Source organism: Nicotiana tabacum, chromosome 13 (genome assembly GCF_000715075.1).
Source record: "Nicotiana tabacum cultivar K326 chromosome 13, ASM71507v2, whole genome shotgun sequence".
NCBI lineage: Eukaryota > Viridiplantae > Streptophyta > Magnoliopsida > Solanales > Solanaceae > Nicotiana > Nicotiana tabacum.
Genome location: NC_134092.1, coordinates 8,249,442 through 8,260,923, shown reverse-complemented (window position 1 = coordinate 8,260,923; position 11,482 = coordinate 8,249,442). Strand labels below are relative to the sequence as shown.

General features: G+C 35.2%; 1 protein-coding gene across 1 annotated transcript; it reads left to right on the top strand.

The window, feature by feature from the left end:
• Positions 1–4,548: 4,548 nt before the first annotated feature.
• Positions 4,549–7,152, top strand: LOC142167961 (uncharacterized). Its single transcript, XM_075228603.1, has 6 exons — positions 4,549–5,044; positions 5,378–5,804; positions 6,106–6,174; positions 6,257–6,379; positions 6,421–6,819; positions 6,936–7,152. Exons 1-6 carry the CDS (start codon positions 4,549–4,551, stop codon positions 7,150–7,152), a joined length of 1,731 nt encoding a protein of 576 aa, XP_075084704.1.
• The last annotated feature ends 4,330 nt before the right edge of the window (positions 7,153–11,482 follow it).

Genomic DNA, 11,482 nt, shown 5'->3' with positions numbered 1-11,482 from the left:
GAGATATCTAACTTGAGTAGAGTTAAAGCGGGATCGTAAGGATTCAAGGTAGAGCTGTTTGGTCGTCGTAGTCCCTTGGAGTCTTTTTATTTCATTGTACTCTTAATTTTTAATCAAACAGTATTGTATATTCGGTTCTCGTGATCATTCGATGTATTTAGTTAGAGTTCGTGACTCAGTACTACTAGTCTTAGGAGGTTGTATATTCATATTTGTTCCGCTGCTAGTTTTGGTTATTTATTTAGTTAAAAAAATGGCTTCAAAATGTGATAGAAATCGGCTTACCTTGTCATAGAGACTAGGTGCCATCACGACGTCTGTGGTGGCATTTTGGGTCGTGACATGCGATTACACCAGAAGGCCAAAATTTCAAATTTTCCTTAAGTCCAAATTTTGATCCGTTAACCATTCGGAATCCACCCGAGGCCTCCGGGACCTCAACCAAATACACCAACAAGTCATAAAATATCATACGAACTTAGTCGAAACCTCAAATCACATCAAACAACGCTAAAACCACGAATCATACCCCAATTCAAGCTTAAGTAACTTAAGAATTTTCAACTTCTACATTCGATGCCGAAACCTATCAAATCAAGTACGATTGACCTCAAATTTTGCACACAAGTCATAAATGACATAACAGACATATTCAAATTTCTAGAGTCGAATTCCGACCCCGATATTAAATAGTCAAATCTGTGTTCACACTTTGGAAATCTTTAGCCTTTAAATTCCTAGTTTTCGCTAAATGGCCATAACTTGAGCTAGGGACCTCTAAATTAAATTTCGGGCATACGCCCAAGTCCAAATCATAATACGGACCCACCGAAACTATCAAAATACTGATCCGGGTCCGTTTGCTCAAAATGTTGACCAAAGTCAACTTAATTGAGTTTTAAAATTCTATTTCACATTTTAATTAATTTTTCATATAAAAACTTTCTGAAATATTATTTGGACTGCACACGCAATTCGAAAAATGATGAAGAGTGCTTTTTGAGGTCTTAAAACACAGTAATAAATGTTTAAATTAAAGATGGCATTTTGGGTCATCACAGAATCGTTCCATTGCTCCTATGGATGGTGAATTCCCAATGACATACAGAACAATAGTTGTGCTTCATTTTTCATTTTCCTGCTCAACATCCTCTAGGTCTAATTGCATAATTTTCTCCCCATGTTGTATCATTGGTGCAATATATTGAAGATTCATACCTCTCGATGCCAGCTTATTCCCTACTACAACATTTGCGCATGATTGAATTCCATTTGCCTTCACCATTTGGTTAGTGTCTTTGGGATTTTCAGCCTTGTCAGATTTGCATGGCACTGTTGCATTGGTATTTGTTATTTTTGAGTTCATCTCTGCCATTCCGCTCCCATATCTATGACCTATTCCACTACTACTTTCAGGTGTTGCTATCACTACTTTCTGCTAGCCATTGTTGATTGCTTGATTTGAGACTATACTGCTCTGCTCACTCGTCATGTTCCTCGGAGTGGTGTTTTCAGTTGGCTCCTCAATTCTCACCCCTTTGGGTGAGACAAAAAAAGTTCCATTACTGCATTCCTTGCATCAGTGGATCTCGGATCAGTGGACTGGAATTTTTGCAGAGTTCCGTTTCGGTTGTCCTCTTCCTTCCATGGTTTCCAGCTGCGTACGTTAGCAAAGCCACATTAACATGCGGAGAGAAAAGAGAGAAAAATCCTACTATGAGGTGGTGTGTGTGCACCTCATCTTGAATCACCTGTACTACAAGAAAAAGCCTTATCTAAGACCAACTTTTAGGGACGAGTTAATAATCCCGTCGCAAAAAGTATATGTATTGGGACGAGATTATATTGCGGTCCTTAATGCTTTATTTTATTGCAAAGATATTAAATCTGGTCCCTAAACAAATTAGTAAGTGGTCCCAAATTATAATTGAGGGGCCTTGAGGTGAGAAAGTGCCGCCAAAGTTCGAAAAACTGAAACTCTCTATATTCTCCAAAAACAAGCGCGCACAGATTTGCCCTAATACTCCGCCTAGCTCTAGAGCCCATCTCGCTTATCTGTGTTTTCTCAAAACTCAGACTGTGAATTTCTGCCCTAATATCCATCTCGCCTTTGAGATTAATCCAAGGTATGCCTCCTCTTTCAAGTTGCTCTTTTTCTTCTCTAAGTTGTTCTAAATCGCTGATTGTTATTCGAGTTGTTGTTGTTTTTCTTCTTCTTCTTCTTCTACTACTACTACTACTACTTCTCTAACATCAAAAAACTGGTAAGGTTTCATACTCTGGTATTTTTTCTTTTGTATAATCAGTGGAAAGATTATTGGGTACCCGCTACTGTCTGTCTATCTAAGGTTTCGTACTTTGGTATTCGAGTTGGGATTCCTAATTGGATAATTAAATTTCTGAAGTGTATTCAAGTTTGTGGCATATTAGTTTTATGTATTCAGTGAGAGATTTACCAAGCCAAAACAGGGACTAGCATGTATACTGTCATATTGCAATGTTGATTTACATCTGAAAAGATACTGTCATGTATTTTAGCATACCTGAAAAATAATAGCATCTGGAAAGAAGCAGTCTTTTAGTTGCGCGCGACTGTTTTGGATGATAAAGACTCTATGTTGATAAGATAAGAAAATTCAGTAGGTTAACAAGAAGTTATTAATACTTTCTTTAATTGTTCTTATTGTTCTGTTCTTCTGAAGCAAAGTTCAATTTTGCTATAGAGTCTATGTTCACAAGAAAAATAATTTACTTTGACAAAAGTTGGTAAAGGAGAAACCAATATCCATTACCAGGTATTGTGTTTTCCCCCCTTCATAACACTTTTGTAGTTTCCTCCTTTGGTTTGTTCTGTTGACCTTTTCTATTTACTGGATCATGTTATAAAACTAGTAGAATTAACATAATATTCATACAATTATTATTATTATTATTATTATGACAATACAATTGTAAGTACTGCAGTATAATTCAAAATAGTTAGAAAAAGGTAATTTTCACATGTAAAGTTTACAACGATGTTAAACAGTGTAAATCATCACATGCTTTCAAGTGATAGTTTATACAAATTTTGATGTAAGAATTGCAATTCCTATTCAAATTAATTGTGTCGTAAAGTATACTGTTTATGATTTTCTTTGTTGTAAGTATTTATTTCGATCTCGGAGCAGGCTATAAGAAACCATGTATGAATGTTTTAGGAACCAACATCTTTAATTACAAGTTAATTGATAATCTTTTATCTAGATTAGTGCCATCTGATTGTATATTGCAATGTATTAACTGATAATAGAGGTGCCCAGTCCACTAGAGAGTGCGACCTTAGAGTTGAACCAGTTGTGTGCATCTGATCGTAACAAGTTGTGTGCATCGTAGTATTTTTCTTATCTTTTATCTTTTTTTAATGTAATTTTTATTTACTCTCTAAGGTTATGGCACCTAGTAAGCAATGGATCCAACTTGTTGATAATCGGCTCGATGAAGCCTACTTAATCGGAGTGCAAACATTTTTGGATTATGCTTTTCAGAAAACAGGAGAAGAATATGAAATACGATGTCCATGTGTCAAATGTTGTAATACAACTTTAGGAACTCATAAGACAGTTGAGACACATTTGAAAGTATATGGAATAATTTAAAATTATACTTTTTGGTATCATCACGGGAAAAATTTAGGTGAGCCACTGTCAGAATCGGAAGATGAAGACGGTGATGAACTAGAAGAATGTGAAAGTGAAGATGAAGTACAAGAATTATTGAGAGATCTATATCCTAATATTGATGGAAGAACTGTGCACACTGATTGTGATGATTTAATTGAGGAGGAACCAAATATTGAAGCAAAAAGATTTTACATGCTATTGAAGGAGCCACTGTACCAAAATTCAAAAGCTTCAAAGCTTTCCTCTTTGATTAAATTGCTTCACATCAAAATTATGGGTCGTTGGAGTAATGAGTCATTTACAATATTATTGAAAATATTAAAAGAGGAGTTGTTACCTGATGGCGCCAATTTGCCAAAATCGTATTATGAGGCAAAGAAGATAATTCAAGACCTTGGCCTTTCCTACAAAAAGATTGATGCTTGTACTAATGATTGCATGTTATACTGGAAGGAGGATAGCTTACTTGATTCTTGCAAAGTTTGTGGTGCGTCTAGATGGAAAATAGATAGACATAGCGGGGAAACAAGGAATAAAAAAGGTAAGAAGATAGCATCAAAGACTTTACGCTATTTTCCATTAAAGCCTAGGCTTCAGAGGTTGTTTATGTCCACAAAGACATCTACTTTAATGACATGGCATAAAGATAAAAGAGTTGATGATGGAATAATGAGGCACCCAGCTGATTCAATGGCGTTGAAGTCCATTTGATGAACTTCATCCTTCATTTGCGACAGAGCCTCGTAATGTCCGACTTGGACTTGCTAGTGATAGATTTCAGCCATTTCGGAATTCAAAAACCTTATATAGCATTTGGCCTGTGGTTCTTATTCCTTATAATTTACTACCTTGGTTGTGTATGAAACAAGAAAATTTTATTTTGTCAATGCTTATTCCTGGTCCAGGTAGTCCAGGAGATGCAATTGATATATATCTTCAACGTTTAATAGAAGAATTGAAGGAGTTGTGGGAAGTTGGCATTGAGACCTTTGATGCATCATCTAGACAGAATTTTAAGTTGCATGCTTCTTTGTTATGGACCATCAATGACTTTTTAGCCTATGGAAATTTATCTGGATGGAGTACAAAAGGAAAATTGGTGCGTCCATGTTGCAATAAAGACACCTCCTCAATTCGATTGGCTAATAGTAAGAAGCAATACTTTATGGGTCATCGACGCTACCTTCCTCTTAGCCACAAATGGAGGAATGACAAGGATTCATTTGATGGTACAAAAGAGAAAAGGCTCCCACCAAAAATGTGTTCTGGTATTGAGATACTTAATCAATTGCAAGATCTTGAAGGGATACAGTTAACAAAGGATCTAAAGAAAAGGAAGAAGATATCACATGAAAATCGAAAGGATAATTGGAACAAGAAAAGTATTGTTTTTGAACTTCCATATTGAAAGTCTCTCTTGTTGCGACATAATTTGAATGTTATGCATATTGAAAAAAATATATGTGATAATATTATGAGAACAATCATGAATGTCAAAGGAAAGACCAAGGATACAATTAAAACTCGATTAGACTTGCAAGACATGAATATTAGGCCGGAATTGAACCCCATCCAAAGAGGGTAGAAAGTTGAAGTTCCAACTGTATGCTACACATTGCCTCCCGAAAGTAAGCACAAATTATGCCAATTCCTAAAGAATTTAAAGGTTCCTGATGGGTTTTCATCTAATATTTCTCAATGTGTGAACCTGAAAGATCACAAGATACCTGGGTTGAAAAGTCATGATTTCCATGTCCTTCTGCAACATATACTCCCCCTTGCACTTCGTGGTATGTTGTCCAAAGAAGTGTGTGAACCGGTTATTGAGTTATCTTTATTCTTTAATGTGCTTGGATCAAAGGAGTTAAGGATTGATGACTTGGAACAAATTGAAGCGCAAATTCCCATAACACTTTGCAAGTTAGAAAAGGTCTTCCCCCCTTCATTTTTTGATGTCATGGTGCACTTGCCTATCCATTTAGCTAGTGAAGCTAAGATTGCTGGACCTATTCATTATCGATGGATGTATCCTGTGGAACAATGGTTAAATTTTTTGAAATCTCTTATTGATAATAGGGCATGTCCAGAAGGCTCTATTGCAGAGGGCTACATTGCAAATGAATGTATGACCTTATGTTCACGGTATCTGCATACGATTGACACAAAATTCAATCGACCTGAATGAAATTATGACGGGGGTTTAAAAAAATCTAATGGAGGTTTATCTATGTTTTATCAACCTGGAAGTACTTTGGGAGCTAAAGAACAATGTGAGCTTGAAGCAAATGAATTGGAACAAGCACATATATACACACTGAAGAATTGCGATGAAGTCATACCATATCTCGAGTACGGAGAGTTCTTTCATATCGTCTGATTTTTCTTATTTTCTTTTAGGGTAATTTTTTTTATATGACATTTATGGTTCACTTCAAATTTGTAGAGAGTTTGCACAAACTCATGTGGATACTGCGCAACACTTGTCTGATGCAAAATGGAACCGAACGTTAGGGTAAGTAATACATAAACATCAAATTTGACATTTTAATGTTGTATTACTAATTCTAAATTATTCAACTTAATCTTATTAATAGGCTGCACAATTGCATAAAGGAGATGATAGTCGGATCATGGAAGATCTGCTCTCACTTTCAGGTGGTCCTACCTAATATACGACACATTTTAATGGTTACATTGTTAATGGATATAGATTTCATGTAAAAGATTATGATAATAATTTAAGGACTCAAAATTGTAGTGTTGTTGTAGTTGGTGAGAATGATAAAGATAGTGAGAACATTGATTACTATGGAATTTTGACAGATGTGATTGAATTGCAATTTGTCATGGGTGGAAGAGTGATTTTATTTCGATGTAATTGGTTTGATGTGTATGATAAAATAAAGAGAGTTAAAAAAGATGAGTATGAATTCGTGAGTGTTAATCTAGGGAGATTTTTGAACACAAATGAGCCTTTTATTTTAGCGGAGCAAGCATCTCAAGTGTTTTATGCTATTGATAACTCCAACAAAGGTTGGCATATAGTGAGGAAGACTCAACCTCGTGATTCCTATGAGATTGTAAAGCAAATGGATGATGATATTCTAGACTTAGGAAATCCTTCACAAAAGAAACGAAAAAGAACGGATGAGGTGAAGTATCTATTTATGAATTAGTATATTCATTGTTACATATACTGATGGCATGATTTCTTTTATTACTATATTGTCACACATTGTCTTACTATTTTTTTTTACTTTTGGCTCTTTGCAGGTTCAATATGAAACCATCAAAGACCGAAAATGAGGTGGAATCAACTATGAAGAGTACAACAAGATATGCTTTCGTTCCGCTGGGTACTATAAGAAAGGGACAAGGACGAGGACGAGGACGAGGTCTTAGATCTTTGGTTGAGAAAGAGAATATGCCAACTAAGAGTTTGTTTCCTCAATCTATTGATCTTGTTAAGCAATACATCCAAACAATTTAAATCTACTGCTTTTAATGTGTACAACTGAATTTTAATGTTAAATATTAGTAATATGATTTCGTTTCGCCAGGTGCTATTGGGAAGGGACGAGGACAAGGACTTAAAACTCTACCATGTCTGCTAGTCAAGGAACGGGAACGATACATAAAAACTCCATCGTTCTTGAGAAAGAGTATATGCAAATTGATATTCCATTGCCTCCATCTACTGATCAAGTTAAGCAATACAACCAAAAAGTTGAAGCAAGTAAGTTTTTCCAAATTTGTGGTATTTTTAATTGCATATATATATATAACTGAAATTAAATGCCAAACTAAATGGTTTTTTGGTCCAGGTTCTATAGGGAAGGGACGGGAGCAAACTCCTAGATCTTTGTGCTCATCTTTAGGGATTTCTAAAAGCACAAGATCGAATTTTACCATGTCTTGTAATCAAGAAATGCGAACAATGGATAAAAACTCCTTGGTTCTTGAGAAAGAGCACATGCAAACCAATATTTCATTGCCTCCATCTACTGATCAACTTATGCAACACTCCCAAGCAACTGAAACAGGTATGATATTTTTGAATCCATATGTTATTAATTTGTAGAACTGAATTTTATTGCTATAGCTTTTACCAAATTATGCAGCCGTTCATCTAATCCTGAAAAGGTAAAAAAAGTTCGAGGGAGGAACAAGTGCAAAGAAGTTGCATCACTTGAAGTCGGACAAAAGCTGAAAGTAACCTTTTACAATAATCGAACAGTTGGAACAAATAGCAAACTGTTTTCGAGGCACTTGGGAAGAATCGTTCGTGAACGTAATATGTGTCCGTTGGGAGTATCATCGTGGAATGATATTAAGGAAGCAAAGCTGAATCACATGTGGCCAGCTATTGAGGTAAGCAAGATATTTATACAGTGAAGATGCATATCATTTAGTTGAATATATGTGTTCCTGTTTGTCCCTCTATGTAGGAATCACAACGAGTGAAATGAATCTCTGATTGATAATTGTTAATCGTTTTAATCGGCAATTAATTTAGCACTGGCCATATCAAGTGCTTACAAATGAGGGAGAGCTCTCCCCTTCTTACACACACATTTAACTGAGCCATTGCTAACAAAATCCTACATGCCATCCTTTTATAATCTTTCAATTATAGTTAAATTGAGAGGCAAGTCATCTTCCACTACTAGAGTTTGATTCAACTGTTAGTTTCTGTAGAGTTTGACATGAGAGTTGAAACTATATTATATGTTAATTGCTGGAGAGTTGCTCCTAACACAGGATTATGAGTAGTTACTAAAATTGAACTAATTCATTAACTCAACCCATGTTTTGATTATTGTAGGATAAATTTGAGAGTGTTGACATGAATAATCATCGTGATCATATCTTCTTATGGATGAAAGAATTATGGAATAAATGGAGAGGACACTTGCATGCAAAATACGTGAAGGATAAGCCAATCCAACATGCTCTTAAGAATATTCCAAAGGGAATAGACAAGAAAGAATGGGAGTGGTTAGTAAAGGAACATTTTTCTTCAGAAAGTTTTCAGGTATGCCTAGTGATTTAATAATCTATTTCGCTAAAGCATCATCTGCATTTTGCCTTCTCTTCAACTACAAATTTGGCCTCTTTCCATTAACATAATTGTGAAAAAAAACTAGTTCTACTTTCACCCATATAGAATCATGTAATTCCAACATTCTTAAACATTAGTGTTATTAAACATTAATGTTTCACAAATATAGGCGAGAAGCAACAGGAATGCGGCAAATCGAGCTAAGTTGAAGATGCTTCATCATATTGGTAGCAAGCCTATTCGTGAGATCATTTATCAAAAGGTATTATCATAAAATTTTTATTTTCCTAAGAAAATATTTACGAGCTATTCTTTGACATGTTTGCCTTTGATGATGTAAAGGGCGGAAAAGATGGCAACCCACCGGATTTGTCAACAATTTTCTTTGAGACCCGTAAGAAAGATAACAAGCTTGTTGAACCTGAAACAATTGAAAAACATGTATGTTTGGAAAATTGAATATGTAAATTACTTGAAATTATGGTGGATTCTGATTTTAAATATTTTTTCTATATTTTGTAGGCTCAAATCGAAGAAATAGTTCAAGCAGATCCATCTCTACCTAGCATAGAGATTGTAGAAAAATGTTGTGGACCTCAAACTCGTAGCCATGTGTTTGGCTTTGGGGGTGGAGTGAAGGCGAAAGACTTGAAAGGTGGAACTTCTTCAAAGGCTGAATTACTGTCCGCGCTACGTTCAACTCGAGAAGAAAATAAATCTTTGAATGAGGAAAACAAATCCTTGAATGAGCGCTTGTCTACCTTAGAAGATGAGATGAAAGAAATGAGTAAAATAAGAGAGTTCTTCGCTGCTCAACAATCACATGTCCCGCTTACAACGACATCGCCCGTTTCAACTGAATGACCTCTGTTTTTGTCTGCTGACCAAGTTAGTAACAATATACCCAACTTTTTATTTTTTATTCATGATTTGCATATAGTCAATTTCTATATTACATATTTGTTTGTCTTCACCCTTCTGAAAGGAGAACCATTTAAAATTCCCATAGTTTTTGTTCAATGCCCAATTTCCTTAGCAGACCTTGCTCAACTAAAAATATAAAGTGTGAACTATTAGAAAATGAATCAGTCTTTATATCATATCCTCTTCAGGTAATCTATCTGTTCTATTCGCCAGTTATGCACCTGTTTCCTATTGCAAATTCTGGAGTTGTGTGCTTATTGCCATGCCTTATACATGTGGTGTATGTGTTACGGTTGCATGTTGCATCCTTATCTTTTTCCTTTTCGAGTGGTTGTGTCATCGTATAGTCCCTCAGTGATAGTTTATCTAAGTTTATCTCTCCCAAAGGTTCTGCAAGTTGCTTCCTTTTGTACTTCAGTGATAGTTTATCTAAGTTCAACTCTCCCAAAGGTTCTGGAACTCTTAACTCAACTTTGATGTTGCATAGTTATCTTAGACTTGATTGGGGCTATAACTGTGATGAGGCACGAGAATTGTCATGCTCTATATACATTCTGGTAAATCGCAGCCCCTATGAACTTGTTATCGCAACTACTGCAGATGCTAATTCTATCAACTCTTTTTTGAAGTAAGTTAAAGTTCATCGTCATCGATTCTGTGGGTTGATCTATACATGTCTAGTGTGCTTTTAAATCAAACGCTAGTTATAGATTCCGTATGAAAAGGCGTTTTGGTTCGTGTAGCGATTGCTTTTTTGATTACATTATTCTTCTTCTGTGTGCCCTTTGACATTTATTCTTCTCGGTCCTTTTTTCTACTGGTGTGATAGTGCCTTATTATTCAGCATTGTGGATTTGTTGGCTACGAAAATCAAGAAGCGCGTTGTAGTCCAGTAGGGAGGGCACAAAGAACTCTAGTTCAATCAAGTTAAAGTTCAACACTTCTGGATATATAATACAAGACAAACAAGAACTGCTACTTTGACTCAAAAATAATGTGCAGTGCAATTAACAAGACATAAGAAAAAAAGAATATGCTGATCTCAATAGGTTGCAGCACGAAATAATAAATAGGGACTCACCTTCTTCTCAGTCTTTATATGTATAAGAGTTTTGAAGCACAAGGAAGGGATAATAACTTCTAAGACAATTCAAACTAAAATATTTCAAACTCCAAAACAATGTATATACTACTTATTTTGCAATTTCTATTTTGAGTGGATCATCAACATGCACAGACAACCTTATTTGTATTGTGGAAGTGGCTGGAAATGTTGCAACAGTGATGAGTGGTAACAGGTCAAACTTGACAAAACTTATGGTTGAATTAGATTATATGGTTCTCTTATGATTTAAAATACCAAGTTCGTGATGTTGCTGTCTGGTCATAATAGTTGGTCTCTTGAATGGTAAATCTCGAATTGTCGTACCGGGATTTATCGAACCAAAGTAAGATTAACCATCCCAAAGCTTTTCTAATTAATTTTTTTTAATATTCTTGTAGCCTTGTTGATGTTGCTGGATAACACCCGGTGAATTTAGACTGCTTTTGGGGTAAGCGATTTAACTATTGCTCATTTAAAATTATATATGTTATTTTACCAATAGTTATTTATCATTTTTCAAACTTTTGTACTTACAGGTTTTGATGATTGAAGCTACAAGTCAAGATTGCAAGATTAGAAGATGCACAAGCTCATTATTATTTTGCTAAAAATGTTATGCAAAACTTGATATCATAGTCTAGCTCAGGATGTTAGCTAAGTTTTTTTTGTTGAGGTGTTGAGAAAACATAGAAAGTAACATCATCATGGGATTCGAACTTGATATATTAT

What these genes read in the sequence shown, in the direction of transcription:
- LOC142167961 (XM_075228603.1), top strand. Translation starts at nt 4,549, where the DNA reads ATGCTTATTCCTGGTCCAGGTAGTCCAGGAGATGCAATTGATATATAT. An exon ending in AAATGGAACCGAACGTTAGG is followed by an intron (nt 6,175 to 6,256) that starts GTAAGTAATACA and finishes TCTTATTAATAG; the next exon opens with GCTGCACAATTGCATAAAGG. An exon ending in TTAATGGATATAGATTTCAT is followed by an intron (nt 6,380 to 6,420) that starts GTAAAAGATTAT and finishes TCAAAATTGTAG; the next exon opens with TGTTGTTGTAGTTGGTGAGA.